This window comes from Bos javanicus, chromosome 7 (assembly GCF_032452875.1).
Source record: "Bos javanicus breed banteng chromosome 7, ARS-OSU_banteng_1.0, whole genome shotgun sequence".
Classification (NCBI taxonomy): domain Eukaryota; kingdom Metazoa; phylum Chordata; class Mammalia; order Artiodactyla; family Bovidae; genus Bos; species Bos javanicus.
In genome coordinates, this window is record NC_083874.1 from 40,948,782 (window position 1) to 40,967,723 (window position 18,942).

General features: G+C 35.6%; 1 protein-coding gene across 1 annotated transcript; it reads left to right on the top strand.

The window, feature by feature from the left end:
• Positions 1-6,034: 6,034 nt before the first annotated feature.
• LOC133252015 (olfactory receptor 2W3-like) lies at positions 6,035-7,090 on the top strand. The gene has a single exon (XM_061424770.1). The coding sequence runs from the start codon at positions 6,050-6,052 to the stop codon at positions 6,995-6,997; it is 948 nt and encodes a 315-aa protein (XP_061280754.1). The 5' UTR covers positions 6,035-6,049; the 3' UTR covers positions 6,998-7,090.
• The last annotated feature ends 11,852 nt before the right edge of the window (positions 7,091-18,942 follow it).

Genomic DNA, 18,942 nt, shown 5'->3' on the forward strand with positions numbered 1-18,942 from the left:
ACAGCTAGAGAATAGAGGAAATGGAAGAAAGACTATCAATGCACTAAATCAAGAACATTTCCTAAGTTGTGATTTCTGAAAGTCATGTAAGTTCACATTAAAGTGCTTCCTGAGACTTCTTAGGTCAGTGGATGGCAATATTATGATATTTGGTATGCTCAAGATAAATAATAGAGTCATAAGCTTTTACAGAGGTAAAAAAGTACCAGAAAGTAGAATAGTTTTTAACTTCTTAATAATGAACTGAAGTATAATTGAGAATTTCCTGAATGTAATATTATAGCTAACTAAAATATCCTTCATGTAAAAAGGTAAAACAAAGATATTTAGCTTCTCAAAAATTTGCACGCTCCAGAAAACTGTTTAAAGCACAATATTTCTCTAAAAACAAAGAGCAAACAATGAAGGAAGAAGATATGGGCCACAGAAGACTGCAGATTCAATACAACATGTAAAGATCGGCATTTGAGGTGACAGTTGTCAGTCTTGTACCAGAAGGAGAAGATGATCAGTTCAGAATCTCCAACCAGACACGTATGTCTCTAGGTTGCTATGCAAGATGCCTGGGAAACCATGAACTCTGACTGCGACTTGAACCCATGAGGCCAAAGCCCAAAGCCCACGGTCTTCCAACTGAGATCACACATCTGGTTTCAGGACTTAAGGTTTGTGGTGTCTCATCATGGAAAGAATTCAGTGAGAGACAAAAGTGATAGGTAGGAAGTGGATTTGTTTAGAGATAAACACTCCACAGACAGACTGAGCCACCTCAGAAGGTAAGAACAGCCTTAAAATATGGTTTTGTTTGTTTTTATGAGCTGGGTAATTTTATAGGCTAATGAGTGGGACTCCAACTATTTTAAGGAATGGCCAGAAGTTTACAGGAATTGGGCAACTAACCATTTTTGATCTTTGATGATCGGCCTCAGAATTGTCATGGTGTGTATGGATGAGTCATTTAGCTTGCTGATGTGTTACAGTGAGTGTAAACTGAGACTCAAGGTCTAGTGGAAGTCATCTCTTCTACCATCTTGGACCTATTAGGTTCTAATCAGTTTATGCTGTGTCAGTGTAGGAAGTTCATCCCACAGCTAAAGAGACAGAGAGCGCTACACGTGAACCTGTATGGGGAGAGTGAATTAAGATCATGCATTCTGAGACAAAGCGTGCAGAGCAAGTTTAGAATTAAACATGTGCAGAGTCTCTTGGGCAGAGAGTCTCCTGGGCAGAAGAATTTTCAGCACTGGGACTCATTAAATTCATTAAATTGCTTCTGTATCTATCAGGCAACTACTATATTTCCTGTGTGCTTCACAGCTCCTAATAAACCTTATGTTTTGTACCAAGAGAAGAAATGAAGCAAAGATATCTTTTATTTTCTTGAAAGCAAAAGATTAACAAATGGAAGATTTTAAGTGATTTATTTGGTTAATGTTGCTAAAGAAACTCTTTGTATGATGATTTCATTTCATGAAATTATTTGGATGATTGATGCACTGTTACCAAATTGATATCGTGTTAACAAATTCCTTTAATCTCCTATTTTCACAAACTCTATAAGAGAACCAGGAATATATTTACACAAAAAAGTTACTGCACAACAGGATAGATCATTAGTTCAAATATACCCAATGAACTTTTGGAGCTAAAGTATTAATGCATATGTGCTGACACTCCCTTTTCAAATACAGAAAACATTAAAACCAGCAAGTCATATTCTTTACCAGAATCTATGAACACAGACTGCTATGTCATTCCCCATTAACTGCTCTATGGAAGAGTTTCAGGTTTCATTTGAAGCCTAATCCTACTGTGGTAAGAAAATAGAGAAATGAGACAATACTGTGCTGTATCTTCTTATAGGTGGATGCTTATGTCTTGCTTGACTAGGATAGTAAAACATTTCTTGGAAAAAAGAGGAAAATTAAATGATTCATTATCTTTTATAAAATTATGGGTTAATTTTGTATTTTTAGCTAAAAGTATGTTATAAGGACATTTCCTATTAAAAAAAGAAGGGAAAAAATAAAATAAAAAAATCTTCAGTTTTGCTCATTTTCTGTTTCAGAGTGAGAAAAAAAAAATGTAGTTATACCAAAGCACAACAGACATCCCCTGTGACTTCTGCCTCTCAACCTTCCAATTTACACACTAATGGTTCAAGGGGCTTTGAAATGCCCCAGAGCATAAAGATCCCTATTGTTCTAGATCCTCTTTGCCCTGTCATCCAGGCTTCTCTCCAGAGAGACTACCCTTGCCTTGTCATCTCCATAAAAACCCCCTCTTCAGGGCAATTGAGGTCCTTTGGTGTTAACTAGGAAAGGACCAAGTTTAGGAGAGATTCCCCCTTTTCCTCTCTCACATGGATTACTCCCTTTGTTTATGACATTGGAGGAAGTCACCCACAGCCCACTAGCTTCAGGCTGGACCTTCCCTGGGCACAAGAGGAAGAGGACAAAGGACAGACAGAAATTACAGAGCAGAGTGTTTTGCTGGAATTAGACTATCTGTCTCTTTTACTTTTGTACTCAGACAACATTAGTTTCTTTGACTCTGCACTTGGCAACCTGCCACTAGAATAATGAGTAAGAGTTTTCATGTCTTATTTCCTCTGACCTTTTTCATTTCTTAGTTTGTTCATTAAATTGCTAATTAGTTTTTTTTTTTTTTGGTCTTCCAGAGAATGTAGATATACAAAGGGCTAAAGAAGAATCAGCTCTATTCTTAGGGGCATCCCTGGTGGCTCAGAGGTTAAATGATGCTAGGGCACATTCACATGCCACATATTAGCAAACTCGAAGTTAAATGGACCACAAAACTATACAAAATCAAATGCTTAAACTATATTAGAGTTCTCTAATAGATATCCCACAGAAAATAAATTTTGAATAAAATAACAGGCAGTTATATGTAAGGGCATACAAAATAAAATAGATAAAATATATTCATATCCTTGACCCAAAAAGTAAAGATGATTGTGAACTACAGAAAGTTATTCAAATAAAAATGTCCTGAAGGAAAAAAAAAAACAGTCTGAACTAAATTAAGTAAATATATATGTAGAGATATAGAGAGAAAATAGAAAGACATGGCAAGAGAGAAGAAATGAGATGGGAGAAAAAAAAAACAGACCAAGAAACAGATAATAACATAGAAAACCACCCCATCATCCACTTTAAGCCCAAAACAAGATGACTTAATCAGCTGTAGTAGGATAGGCGTATATAGAAAAGCCAAAAGTTGAGGTGGTAAAGATTTAAAATTGAATATGAATGAATGTCCAATCGAAATTTTTATTTGATATGACAGCAGGCACTAGGAACCCACTTCTGCACTGCCACCGAGCTAATTGTGTTCTAAGAATGGCAATGAAATATGGCATTTTTTGATATTGTATGTATAAAGATAAGTATGATACACAATTTAGTCCAAAGAATTAGGTAGAGAGTTTACGGGCATAAAGTGACTTTGTTCTAAGTTGAATCAATTTGGTATTATTTATTATACATCTCTTATGTAAGTGTTCAACAGCAATGCAAGAAAGAGACTAATAAATTAATCCTAAAAGGTCCATAAAATATAATCATAATCAAAAGGTAGGAATAATGCAAGGTTTGGTGAAATAAATGCCTATATACATGAACAGAGGGTATCTTAAGAAGAAAATAAGTATGTGGGGATGTATATGTATATATATATATATATATATATATATATACACACACACACAAACTATCAGAAGAGAAAGATAAGAAAAATATTGCAAATAAAGAATGATAGAACCTTCACAGAGGAAGGCTGAATCTTGCCAAAAGAGTGAAAAATTTTCCTGGCAGTAATAAACCAGATAAAGAAATTGTAACTTTTCCCAGTATTAAAAATCCAGATTTAAAAATAATCTTTTCTCCAGATCCATTAGGAATTCAGTAACTATTACAATAGCTAATTAAAATGTGAATCATTGTGGTTCTCCTACTGAGTGAAGTGAAGTGAAAGTCGCTCAGTTGTGTTCGACTCTTTGCGACCAAATGGATAGTCCATGGAATTCTCCAGGCCAGAATACTGGAGTGCGTAGTCGTTCTCTTCTCCAGGGGATCTTCCCAACCCAGGGATTGAACCCAGGTCTCCCACATTGCAGGCGGATTCCTTACCAGCTGAGCCACAAAGGAAGCCTTCTTTTACTGAATACAAGTCAAATATCCAGGTACTGGAATTGTAGGATGAACCTGGATGTAATTTTCTACATCTTTCATACATGGATCTGGAGGAGAGAGTGGTAGTAATTCAAAAGAGCTACAATCACAAGGTGCTATATTAACCTGTGTAAAGTATGGGCTATGGATATGACTAAGTAATGCATTGTTTCTAAGCTCTATTGATCATAGAGGACAACTGAAGTCATCATCTGTGGTGGCATCTAAGAGGTGGATAAATCACATCTGGCCCAGGTATTTAAAAACCATAGAGACAAGAGACCCCAAAATGTTCTATCAAGTCTGAGATTTTGGGGAGTAATTTCAGAGAAGTTGAACTTTATCAGGATTAATGAATGCCAATAGCTATCAACCACTTCCAACCAGCTTCAGAAACATTCAGGGAATGTATTCACAGAAAAGGAAAAGAAGTAAATTTAATCTTAGAATGACACCCCAACTTTCTCTCCAGGGTAAGGTATTGTACAAATGAGCAATTTTTTCTTTATGTGTATCATGGTACAGCTACCTCAGAATCTAAAGGAAGAATATACAAATTCTAAATTTTAAGAATTATTTTCCCACCAACAGTGTAAGAGGGTTCCCTTTTCTCCACACCCTCTCCAGCATTTATTATTTGTAGACTTTTGGATCGCAGCCATTCTGACTGGTGTGAAATGATACCTCATAGTGGTTTTGATTTGCATTTCTCTGATAATGAGTGATGTTGAGCATCTTTTCATGTGGGAATGCAAACTAGTACAGCCACTATGGAGAACAGTGTGGAGATTCCTTAAAAAACTGGAAATAGAACTGCCTTATGATCCAGCAATCCCACTGCTGGGCATACACACTGAGGAAACCAGAAGGGAAAGAGACACGTGTACCCCAATGTTCATCGCAGCACTGTTTATAATAGCCAAGACATGGAAGCAACCTAGATGTCCATCAGCAGATGAATGGGTAAGAAAGCTGTGGTACATATACACAATGGAGTATTACTCAGCCATTAAAAAGAATACATTTGAATCAGTTCTAATGAGGTGGATGAAACTGGAGCCTATTATACAGAGTGAAGTAAGCCAGAAGGAAAAACATAAATACAGTATACTAACGCATATATATGGAATTTAGAAAGATGGTAACAATAACCCGGTGTACGAGACAGCAAAAGAGACACTGATGTATAGAACAGTCTTATGGACTCTGTGGGAGAGGGAGAGGGTGGGAAGATTTGGGAGAATGGCAATGAAACATGTAAATATCATGTAGGAAACGAGTTGCCAGTCCAGGTTCGATGCACGATGCTGGATGCTTGGGGCTGGTGCACTGGGACGGCCCAGAGGGATGGTATGGGGAGGGAGGAGGGAGGAGGGTTCGGGATGGGGAACACATGTATACCTGTGGCGGATTCATTTTGATATTTGGCAAAACTAATACAATTATGTAAAGTTTAAAAATAAAATAAAATTAGAAGAAAAAAAAGAAAAAAAAAGAATTATTTTCTCAAAGATTTATAAGATTTTCATATTTAATTTTTATAGGAAAATTTCCTCAGCATATTTTGTTTTCTCTATTCTTTTATTCTCTTTAAAAATTATTCTATTTTAAATTTTCACTAAAATTTATTTTCTTAAATGATATTCATGTTTTGTGTTTTGCTTTAAGTAGTTTTCCTATAGCCAGATTATAAAATTTCTATGTACTTTTTCTCTGTTTATTTTTAAACTTTTAAGCTATGGTCACATATTTTCACTAAAAGTTTCAAAGTTTATTAGCATGATAGGCATACAGAACAGTTAGAGGCTGTACATTATTATTTTTTTTTTTTCCAGTTTTGCTGAGTTGCAGTAGAGATGGATGTAACCAATGAAAACACCCAGGGAAATTTCATCCTTTTGGGATTTTCTGATCGGCCTCATCTGGAGAGAATCCTCTTTGTGGTTATCTTGATCGCGTATCTCCTGACGCTTGTGGGCAACACCACCATCATCCTGGTGTCTCGGCTGGATCGTTACCTCCACACTCCCATGTACTTCTTCCTTACCCACCTCTCCCTCCTGGACCTTAGTTTCACCACCAGCTCCATCCCTCAGCTTCTGTATAACCTAAATGGACATGACAAGACCATCAGCTACCCAGGCTGTGCCATCCAGCTCTTCCTATTCCTGGGTCTGGGTGGTGTGGAATGTCTACTCCTGGCAGTCATGGCATATGACCGGTTTGTTGCAGTCTGCAAGCCCCTGCACTACATGGTGATCATGAATCCCCAGTTATGCTTGGGTTTAGTGTCCCTTGCTTGGGGCTGTGGGGTGGCCAACTCTTTGATCATGTCTCCAATGACCCTGTGGCTACCCCGCTGTGGGTACCAGAAGGTAGACCACTTCCTGTGTGAGATGCCTGCCCTAATTCGGATGGCCTGTGTCAATACAGCTGCTGTTGAAGGCATTGACTTTATTCATGCAATAGGTATTGTGCTGTCGCCTTTAGTGTTTATCCTGATCTCCCATGGCTACATTGTGAGGGCTGTATTAAGTATTCAGTCATCCTCTGGGAGGCACAAAGCCTTCAACACCTGTGGCTCCCATCTCACAGTGGTCTCACTTTTCTATGGAAATATTATTTACATGTACATGCAACCAGGAGCCAGCTGCTCCAAGGACCAAGGCAAGTTCCTCACCCTCTTCTACAACATTGTCACCCCGCTCCTGAATCCTCTGATCTACACCCTCAGAAACAAAGAGGTGAAGGGGGCATTGAGAAGATTGACTTTGGTAAATCTCAGTTTAAGGAAGAAATTATAATAAAAGACAATGTTAGGAATTCCCTTTTAAATGTTTTATTCTTAAAAAACTTTGGATGTTTATTATTTTTCATTACCACCATCTGTCAGTGTTTTGGCAAAATTCTTCACACTCTGTGACACATTCCTACTCTTTGTCCAAATCATGAAGTATACCAATTCTGATATTCAAATAATTCAAAATCAATATTTCTCAATGTAAGGTCTATTGATCCCTTTTGTTGTTCAGTGGCAAAGTCATGTCTGACCTTTTGCGACCCTGTGGACTGTAGTCCACCAGGCTCTTCTGTCCATGGATTTCCCAGGCAAGAATACTGGAGTGGGTTGTCATTTCCTTCTCCAGCTCTCAATCACTGCTGATGTACAAATATCTAAGAAATCCAAATACACGCTGTTCTAAAAAGGTAGAAACAGTAAGTAAAACCACATTTCTATTAATAATAAATCTGGAAGGAAAACTTTGGAAGAAGAAATGAAATCTATTTTACTAGATTTTCAGAAATATTTGATCACTAAGAGCACACTGAGTAATGGAATCTAATTATCCACTTTTTAGAAGTCTTGATAATATGCTATTAGGAAAAAGGAACAAGAATTTGCATCTTACTTTCATTGTCCTACAACAAAAATAAAAGCTCTTTAAGCAAAGTGTGGCTATAATTCCTTTTTATCTGTTCATTAATTCAATGCCAATTATTGAATGACTTTTCTGCTTCAAGCACTATATTCTAGGTGCTGGAATTAAATTTCTGATCAATATTGACTAGGTCCCTGTGTTTGTAAAATTTCCCTACTGTGTGTGCCAGTAATAATAAATGACAATAAAAATATAAAAAGCACTCATTTAATGTTGTGAAAAAATACAGAATTATATGTTGGAAAGTAACCATTTAGCCGTTTAAATGAGATATTCCCTGGAGATATCTAGTGAGATATTTCAGCTGCATTTGATCATGAAAAGGGAGACCTGCAACAATCATGCCAGGAGAAGGGATGTCAAGTTCAAACTTCCTAAGGTAAGAGTAAGCTTCACATGCACTCAAATCAGAATAATGAGCATTATATGTGGATTCTATCATTGACAATAAGCGTATATACTACTATCAGAGAGTTTAGAAAAGGCCAGAGCATTAAAATTTTACAGGCAATGTTAAAGAGTAGGAATTTTAGTGTAAGCACAGAAAACTGTTTAGAAAGTAAATAATCTGACTTACAGTGTTACACATCCACTTCATCTGCTCTGCAGAGAATGAATGTTATGGAACAAAGGTGAATCAAGAATCTACTGCAATAAATCAGGCAACATTAGGTGATGTTTCACAGTAAGCATTAACAGTGAAAAGAGAAAAATTTAAATCAATGGTGTGTTTTATAAGATCAAACCAAGGGTTTTCTGATGCAATTTATGGAGTGAAAAGAGATAAGAATCAAGAATAATTTCTTGGCTTGTAAATTGAGCAGTTAGTGCTTAAAGGAAGTGACTGGTATGTGCCTGTTAAGTCACTTCAGTCATGTCCAACTCTTTGCAACCCTATTGGCTGCAGCTCACCCAGGCACTTCTTACTATGGGATTCTCCAGACAAGAGTACTAGAGTGGTTTCCCAGGGTCCTCCTTTGAACCTGTGTGTGACTGGAGTAAAAGCAACCATCTCATCCTCTATCATCCCCTACTCCTCCTCCCTTCTATCTTTCTCAGCATCAGAGTCTTGTCCAATGAATCAGTTCATCACATCAAGTGGCCAAAATATTGGAGCTTCAGCTACAGCATCAGTCTTTCCAATGAATATTCAGGGTTTATTTCTTTTAGGATTGACTGGTTTGATCTCCTTGCTATCCAGGAGACTCTCGAGTCTTCTCTGGCACTACAGTTTGAAAGCATCTATTCTTTGGTGCTCAGCTTTCTTTATGGTCCAAATAATACATTTGTACATGACTATTGAAAAATGATAGCTTTGACTATACAGACTTTATCAGCAAAGTTATATCTCTGCTTTTTAATACATTATCTAGGTTTGTCATAGCTTTTCATCCAAGGAGTAAGTATCTTTTAATTTCATGGCTGCAGTCACCATCTGCAGTGATTTTGGAGTGCAAGAAAATGAAGTTTCTCACTGTTTCATTGTTTCCCCATCATTTGAAGTGATGGGACCAAATGCCATGATCTTAGCATTTCAAATGTTAGGTTTTAAGCCAGCTTTTTCACTCTCCTCTTTCACTTTCATCAAGATGTTCTTTAGTTCCTCTTCACTTTCTGCCATTAGGGTGGTATCATCTTTATAACTGAGGTTGTTGATATTTCTCCTGACAATCTTGATTCCACCTTGTGATTCATCCAGGATTTCTTATGCTGTACTCTGAATATAAGTTAAATAAGCAACGTGACCCCAAAAAGATGTCCTTTTCATTATTGAGGACTGGAATGCAAAAGTAGGAAGTCAAGAAACACCTGGAGTAACAGGAAAATTTGGCCTTGAAGTACAGAATGAAGCAGGGCAAAGGCTAATAGAGTTCTGCCAAGAGAACACATTGGTCATAGCAAACACCCACTTCCAACAACACAAGAGAAGACTCTACACGTGGACATCACCAGATGGTCGACACTGAAATCAGACTGGTTATATTCTTTGCAGCCTAACATGGAGAAGCTCTATAGAGTCAGCCAAAACAAGACCAGGAGCTGACTGTGGCTCAGATCATGAACTCCTTATTGCCAAATTCAGACTGAAATTGAAGAAAGTGGGGAAAACCACTAGACCATTCACTAGACCTAAATCAAATCCCTTATGATAATACAGTGGAAGTGAGAAATAGATTTAAGGGACTAGATCTGATAGACAGAGTGCCTGATGAACTATGGACCGAGGTCGTGACATTGTACAGGAGACAGAAATTAAGACCATCCCCAAGAAAAAGAAATGGCAAAAAAGCAAAATGGCTGTCTAGGGAGTCCTTACAAACAACTGTGAAAAGAAGGGAAGCTAAAAGTAAGGAGAAAAGGAAAGATATACCCATTTGAATGCAGAATTCCAAAGAATAGCAAGGAGAAATAAGAAAGCCTTCCTCAGTGATCAATGCAAAGAAATAGAGGAAAACAATAGAATAGGAAAGACTAGAGATCTCTTCAAGAAAATTAGAGATACCAAGGGAATATTTCCTGCAAAGATGGGCTCAATAAAGGACAGAAATGGTAGGGACCTAACAGAAGCAAAAGATATTAAGAAGACATGGCAAGAATACACAGAAGAACTACACAAAAAAGATCTTCATGACCCCGATAATCACGATGGTGTGATCATTCACCTAGACCCAGACATCCTGGAATGTGAAGTCAAGTGGGTCTTAGAAAGCATCACTACGAACAAAACTAGTGGAGGTGATGGAATTCCAGTTGAGCTATTTCAAATCCTAAAAGATGATGGTGTGAAAGTGCTGCACTCAATATGCCAGCAAATTTGGAAAACTCAGCAGTGGCCACAGGACTGGAAAAGTTTCGTTTTCATTCCAATCCCAAAGAAAGACAAGGCCAAAGAATGCTCCAACTACTGCACAATTGCACTCATCTCACACGCTAGTAAAGTAATGCTCAAAATTCTCCAAGCCAGGCTTCAGCAATACGTGACCTGTGAACTTCCAGATGTTCAAGCTGGTTTTAGAAAAGGCAGAGGAACCAGAGATCAAATTGACAACATCCAATGGATCATTGAAAAAATAAGAGAGTTCCAGAAAAAGATCTATTTCTGCTTTATTGACTATGCCAAAGCCTTTGAATGCATGGATCACAATAAACTGTGGAAAATTCTGAAAGAGATGGGAATACCAGACCACCTGACCTCCTGAGAAATCTGTATGCAGGTCAGGAAGCAACAGTTAGAACTGGACATGGAACAACAGACTGGTTCCAAATAGGAAAAGGAGTACATCAAGGCTGTATATTGTCACCCTACTTATTTAACTTCTATGCAGAGTACATCATGAGAAATGCTGGGCTGGAGGAAGCACAAGCTGGACTCAAGATTGCCAGGAGAAATATCAATAACCTCAGATGTGCAGATGACACCACCCTTATGGCAGAAAGTGAAGAAGAACTAAAGAGCCTCTTGATGAAAGTGAAAGAGGGGAGTGAAAAAATTAGCTTAAATAGCTCAACATTCAGAAAACTAAGATCATGACATCCGGTCCCATCACTTCATGGCAAATAGATGGGGAAACAGTGGCTGACTTTATTTTTCTGGGCTCCAAAATCACTGCAGATGGTGGTTGCAGCCATGAAATTAAATGACACTTACTCCTTGGAAGGAAAGTTATGACCAACCTAGACAACACACTAAAAAGCAGAGACATTCCTTTGCCAACAAAGGTCCATCTAGTTAAGGCTATGATTTTTCCAGTAATCATGTATGGATGTGAGAGTTGGACTATAAAGAAAGTTGAGTACAGAATAATTGATGCTTTTGAAGTGTGGTGTTGAAGAAGACTCTTGAGAGTCACTTGGACTGCAAGGAGATCCACCCAGTGCATCCTAAAGGAGATCAGTCCTGGGTGTTCACTGGAAGGACTTATGTTGAAGCTGAAACTCCAATACTTTGGCCACCTGATGCAAAGAGTTGACTCATTGGAAAAGGCCCTGATGCTGGAAAAGTTTGAGGGCAGGATGAGAAGGGGACGCCAGAGGATGAGATAGTTGGATGGCAACACCAACTCAATGGGCGTGGGCCTGGGTGGACTCCGGGAGTTGATGATGGACAGGGAGGCCTGGCGTGCTGCGGTTCATGGGGCCACAAAGAGGCAGACACGACTGAGTGACTGAACTGAACTGAACTCTGAATATAAGTTAAATATGCAAGGTGACAGTATACAGTCTTGATGTACTCCTTTCCCTTGTTTGAACCAGTCCATTGTTCCATGTTTGGTTCTAACTGGATTTACTTCTGGGCTCTATTTCCATTGGCCCCATGCCTATGTTTGTGCCAACACCATTTCATTTTAGTTTCTGTAACTTTGGACTGTTTTATGAAATCTGGGAGGGTTATGCCTCTTGCTTTGCTCATTTCTCTCTGAATTGCTTGGCAACTCTGCATCTTTTATGAGTCTATGTAAATTTTTGAATTATTTGATCTAGCTTTGTGAAAAATGTCATGGATATTTTGACTGGGATTACATTAAATTTATCGATAGATTTGATTTTCATGGACATTTAATAAATATTAATTCTTTCAATCCAAGTACTTGATATCTTTTTCACCATTTTTTGAATTCATCTTCAACTTTCTTTATCAATGTTTTATAGTTTTCAGTTTATAAATCTTTTATCTCCTTGGTCAGGTTTATTCTTAAATATTTTATTATATGATGTGATTTTATTTCTTAAAATTTGTATTGGTGTAGAGTTGATTTACAATGTTGTATTGATTTCTGTTGTAAATTAAAGTGAATCAGTTATACATATACATATATCCACCTTTCTTTAGATTCTTTCCCCATGTAGGTCAGTGCTATACAGTGTGTCCTTATTAGTTGTCTATGTTATGTATATAGTAATGTGTATAGTTCAATCACCTTTCTGATATTTCATTATTAGTATGTAGAAATATGACAGATTTCTGTGTATTAACGTTGTATCCTGCAATTTTACTAAATTTTTTGATGGTGTCTTTAAGATTTTCCTTGTTAAGTATCATGTCATCTGTAAAGATTGAGAGCCTCACTTGTTCCTTTCCAATTTTGATTCCTTTTTATTTATTTTTCTTGTCTGGTGCTGTGGCTAGGAGTTCCAAAACTCTGTTTAAAAATAGTGGTGAGAATGGGTATCCTTATCTTGCTCCAGTTTTTAGTAGGAAGGCTCTCACCTTTTCACTACTGAGTATTATGTTGGCTGTAGGTTTGTCATAATTGGCTTTTATTATTCTTGAAGTCCTTTGTTAAAATACATGTTGATAATTTTTTGCATCTAAATTTATTAGGGATATTCATTTATAGGTTTCTGTTTTTCTTGTAGTTTCCTTATATGACTGTGGCATAAGTGTTATTCTTGTCTCATAAGAGTTTGGAAGTGTTTCATCCCCTTCAGTTTTTTAGAAGAGTTTTAGAAGAATTCGCATTAATTATTGTGGTGGTTTAGTCACTAAGTCAAGTCCAACCCCTTCCAACCCCAGGGACTGTAGCCCGCCAGGCTCCTCTGTCCATGTGATTCTCCAGGCAAGAATATTAGAGTGGGTTGCCATTTCCTTCTCCAGGGGATCTTCCCGACCCAGGAATCAAACCTGGGTCTCCTGCATTGCAGGCAGATGATTTACTGACGGAGCTTGAGGGAAGCATTAGCTATAATATAATGTTTAGCAGAATTGGCAAGTGAAGAAAAGAGTTTCTTGGGGTTTTCTATGATGGGAGATTTTTGGTTACTAGTTCATTCTCAATATTAATTACTGATCTGTTGAGATTTTCTGCTTTTTTCCAATTCAGTCTCTGTAGCTGATGTGTTTCTGGGAATTTATCCCTATTTTCCAGGTTATCTAATTTGTTCACTTATAGTTGCTCGTTGTAGTCTTTTATGATTGTTTGTATTTCTTTTATATCTAGTGTAAGGTCTTATTTTTCTTTTGCATCTAATTTTATTTATCTGAATAGTTTCTCTTTTTTTCTTAGTTTAGCTAAAGGTTTGTCAATTTTGTTTATCTTTTCTAAAACCAGTTCTTAGTTTCATTAATCCATTCTATTGTTTTTCTAGTCCCTAATTCACTTTTTCCTTTTTATTGTTATATCCATTCTTCTGCTATCATTTTGCTTAATGTGTTCTTCTTTTTCTAGTTCTTAGAAGTGAAAAGTTAGATTGTATATTTGAGATATCCCTAATTTCTTAATGTTATGCATTTATTACTCTAAAATATCTCTTCAGAGATGCTTTTGCTGAATTCCATAAGTTCTGATATGTTATGATTACATTTTATTTATTTGAGAATTTTAAAATTCCCTTTTGCTTTCTTTTTTGACCCATTGTTTATCAGCAGTGTATTTAGTTTCTACACATTTGTAAATTTTCCAGCTTTCCTTTTGTTGTTCATTTCAAGTTTCCTACCACTGTGGTCAGAAAAGATAGTTGGTATGAATCCAGCCTTCTTAAATTTGTTAAGATTTGTTTTGTGTCCATTCATATGATTTATCCTGGAGAATATTCTGTGTGCACTTGAGAAGAATGTGTATTCTGATTCTGTTAGATGGACTATTCTGTATATGTCTGTTAAGTCCATTTGCTCTAATGTATCCAGTTACAACATTCCCTTGCTGATTTTCTGTGGATAAGATATCCATTGTTGATAGTAGATTATTGAAGACGCATTACTGTTATTATACACTTGTCTATTTTTATCTTTAGATCTGATGGTATTTGCTTAACATATTTAGGTTACTTAGGTGCTTTCATGTTGAGTGAATATATATTTACTATTGTTATATCTTCTTGAAATAGTGACCTCTTTTTAATTGAAGTACAGTATTGTGTAATAATAAAAACATTTTTTCCAATTTTTTCATTATAGGTTATTATGAGTTATTGAATAAAGATTTTATGCTGCATAGAAGTTTTTATGCTGCATATAATTTTTATAAAAATTATACATGACTATTTTGTTTATAGTCATGTGTATCTGTTAATCCCATACCTCTAATTTGTCACTCTTCCATCTTTGGTAACCATAAGATTGTTTTCAATGTCTGTAAGTCTGTTTTTCTTTTACATAAATCTATTTTTATTTTTTTTGGATTCCACATACAAATGTTATCCTATAATATTTGTCTTTATCTGAATTACTTCATTCAGTATGATAATCTCTATATCCATCCATATTGTTGCAAATGATATTCCATTATTTTTTATGGCTAAGTAGTATTCCATTGTGTATATATGTGTGTGTGTGTATGTATACACACACACATATATAAATGCATACCATATATACATATATGTAAATACATATACATATATGGTATGTATTTATATATGTGTGTCTGTATACATACATATATATATATATATATACATATATACACACAGAGCATGGGGCTTACCCCAGGTGGCAGTAGTGGTAAAGAGTTCACCAGCCAATGCAGGAGACATAAGAGGTGTGGGTTCAGTCCCTAGGTTGGGAAGATCCGGTGGGGGAAGGCAAGGAAATCCACTTTAGAATTCTTACCTGGAGGATCTCATGAACAGAGGAGCCTGACAGGCTACAGTCCATAGGGTCACAAAGAGTCAGATATGACTGAAATAGCTTAACATGCACATAAGTGTCTTGGAAGAGATATGGAAGAATAACTTTTTGATTGAAGGATGTGAAGTAATTTATTTGGCAACATATACAAACATTAATTTTGAAGGGAATAACTGATAACTATTACCACAATAATGTTAATTTTTAATAAATATCAGCATTCAGAGTGTGAGAACCCATATCAAGGAAGGATAATACAGTTAGCATAAGTAATTGGAAATGAGTTTTGTCCATATTTTATAAAGAACTACTAAAATTAACAATAAAATGCCTAATTCATTATTTTTTTTTTAAAAGACAAACTGTTTAAATGCAACTTCTGAAAGAATGAGGTAAAAATGGACAGTAAATATGTGAGGAATCACACAACTTTTCTGGTAATCAAAAATAGGCAAAATAAATAGCAACAAGACCATACAGATACACTCATCATATGCACATAAATATATTATTTTGAAAATCATGCATTTTTTAAGGTTGTGAAATTAAAGGAATTCATGCTTGAATGAGTTGAACTACTAAAATTATTTAGAAAACACTGTGGCATTATCTATTGTAGTGGGTTGAAAGATGGCCCCCCAAAATTCATGTTCTTTTCGAACATGTGTATGTGACCTTTGGAAATAGAGCTTGGCATTTGTACTTAGTTTGGGATCTCAAGATGAAATCATCGTGGATTTAGGGTGAGTTCAAAATCAAATGAGTGTTTTTATAAGAGAAAAGAGCACATTAAAATATACAAAGGAAAGAAGACCAAGTGAAGAAAAAGACAGATCAGAGTTATGCTACACAAGCCAAGGAATGTGAGAAACAATCACAAGTGAAAGAGTCTAAAAAAGATTGACACTTGAGCATTCACAGGTAGCCTAGACCAGTCAAAAACTTGAAATAGAATGTTTGGACTACAGAGTTGTGAGAAAGTAAATTTCTAATGTTTTAATCCATCAAAGTTTGTTTTGATTTTTTATGGTGACCCTAGTAATTTAATGCACATTATTAATTTTAAAATGTGCATACCTTCTCCCTAGCAAATATACTCACAGACATTTTTAAATTGTTTATTTTTACTGATATATGTATACAAGTATTGATAATGTAGTTGTTTATAACAGTGAATAACAGAAAATGCCCCAATGTCTAATACATTTGAATGTTAAATAATTTATGCATATTGATGCTATAGAAGTTTATAAAGGTCAAAATAAATTAAAATTAAAACTTTGGGAACAATCTGACAAGCAAAATGTTAAGTAAAAAAAACTAGACAGAATACATATACTATTTTTTTCAACATATATTTGGTTAAAGAAATTTAAAATTAGGTCATATTCAATTCTTTAATCCATTTTTGGTTGATTTTTATGTATGGTATGACATAGTTGTCTAGTTCTCTTTTTTAGTGTGTGGCTTTTTAGGACTGCAGGACTATACAGCTGCAGGTCTTATATAGACACAAGGGTTAAATATTTTTAATCTAGGTGGTGTATTTCCAATTTACATTTAAAAGGCAATAACCAGTGAAAAGATAAGTGAAAGTACAAAATAAATTATGTGGAGTAATAATATTTCTTAATAATAAAATTACTCAATGAAAGCTTTATAAATTCAAATATATAATTTATGGACACAGCATAGAACTTAAGAGAAGTAATGGATGGGCTATTTTTTAATAAATTGTTAAAGGTCATATATTCAAATATGTAAATAAGTCAAATATGTAAAAATATTTAAAGATTAGAAATAATAAATGGGTAAGTATAGTATGAAAAAGTCCAAAATAAAAATGTTTACATAACACACACACAAGGAAATTTTCCAAATCAAGTAAAACTAAATGAATAAATATATCTTTCAATTATAAGTTCTCTATCATTTACTAACTCAATAAAATGAAAAGTATAAAATCATATATACTAAATTTATGATTTGGATTGTATAAACTATACATATACATACATGCATTTATTTGTTATGTTATAAATGTACATAACTCATCAATTTGATAAGAATAGAAACATTAAAAAATAATTATTCCCTTGGATTCATTATTTTCACCTGTGAAAATTTATCAAGAAAAAAATATTTTACACAAAGTGGAACCCTTAATAGAAATAAATCTATAAATTGAAAAGAAATGCTATGACAAATTTAAAAAATAGTTAAGTATACTGGTATCATTAGTTAAGACAAATTACTATAGGTAATTAGTTAAATAACACCAAAGCTAAACTATTGTGGTTATAGCAATTAGTAAAACAAAAACACACCAGTTCCTGTATAAAATGATGAGAATAAGAAGAAAATCTTGTGTTTGTGAGCCACACTTGAATCATATGCTCAAAATTAAATATGTTATAGTAAGAATTGAAAAAAGAAAGTTCTGACCAATGTATTATAAATATTGACTTAAATATTGTTACAACTCAATGGTTTAGGGAAAATTACTTTAAAATGTGGTAGAGAATCAATATTACTTAGTATTCACATTTTTTTCTCTTGTCTAATTTTTTTTAAAAAGTTATTTTTTTATATTGATTGCTGATTGGCAAATTGCTGACATTGCATTTTTGTTAATAAATTGGTGAGGATCTTATGAAGCATAGAAGGAAGGCACGCTATGTTTCATTAGCAGTCCACTAAAGATAAGGTTGGAGTGGTTTGGCCATGAGATGTCTACAGAAAAGTGCCATTTGTTGATTATATATTTCTCATCTCTGTTACTGTAAAATCCTTCTGTAACTAAGGTCAATTCTTTCTTCTCCTATTCTCAACTTACTTGGTTATTTTTCTTCTCAATACTTTCCTGAGGGCTCCAGACATCTCTTTGTTTCTCAGGCTGTAGATGAGGGGATTGAGCATGGGAGTGAGGATGGTATAGAAGACAGAGACCACTTTGTATTGCTCAGCAGTGTGATAGGCTTTGGGGAGAAAATATTTGATGATGGCAGTTCCATAGAAGAGAATCACCACAATCATATGGGAAGAACAAGTTGACAAAGCCTTCCTCATCCCCATGTTTAATTCTAATCTTAAAACAGTGGAGAAAATCTGCCCATATGAGGCCATGATGGCAGATATTGGAAAGAGGAGAAATATAACACCACTGATAAAAAGACCATTTTCATAAAGAGAAGTGTCAGCACAAAACAAGTTTCAAGAGAGCTGGGATCTCACAAAAGAAATGATGGATTTCTCTGGAGCCACAAAAAGGAAGATTCAGAACATAGACAACATGGACGAAGGCATTGATAAGTGCACCCAGCCAAGTGCCAGCCACCATGAAAATGCAAACTCTAGGGCGCATGAGAATTGAGTAGTGAAGGGGATGGCATATAGCCACATAGCGATCGTAAGCCATGACTGCCAGGAGAAGGCACTCTGCTCCCCCCAGAGTCATGAAGAGGAAGAGCTGGATTCCACAATTAGTATAGGAAATGTTGTTTCGTCCAGACAAAATGTCAATGGCTATCTTGGGAACAAAAGTAGAGATATACAAGAGGTCCATCAAGGAAAGTTGACTGAGAAGAAAGTACATAGGAGTATGGAGATGAGAGTTCAACCAAATGAGTATCACCATTATAATATTGACAATAAGGGCCACAAGGAAAACTAGAAAGATGAAAGTAAAAAGTAGCTTGGGGATCAGGATGCAGTGAAACAGCCCCAGGAGAACAAAGTCAGT

What these genes read in the sequence shown, in the direction of transcription:
- LOC133252015 (XM_061424770.1), top strand. Translation starts at nt 6,050, where the DNA reads ATGGATGTAACCAATGAAAACACCCAGGGAAATTTCATCCTTTTGGGA.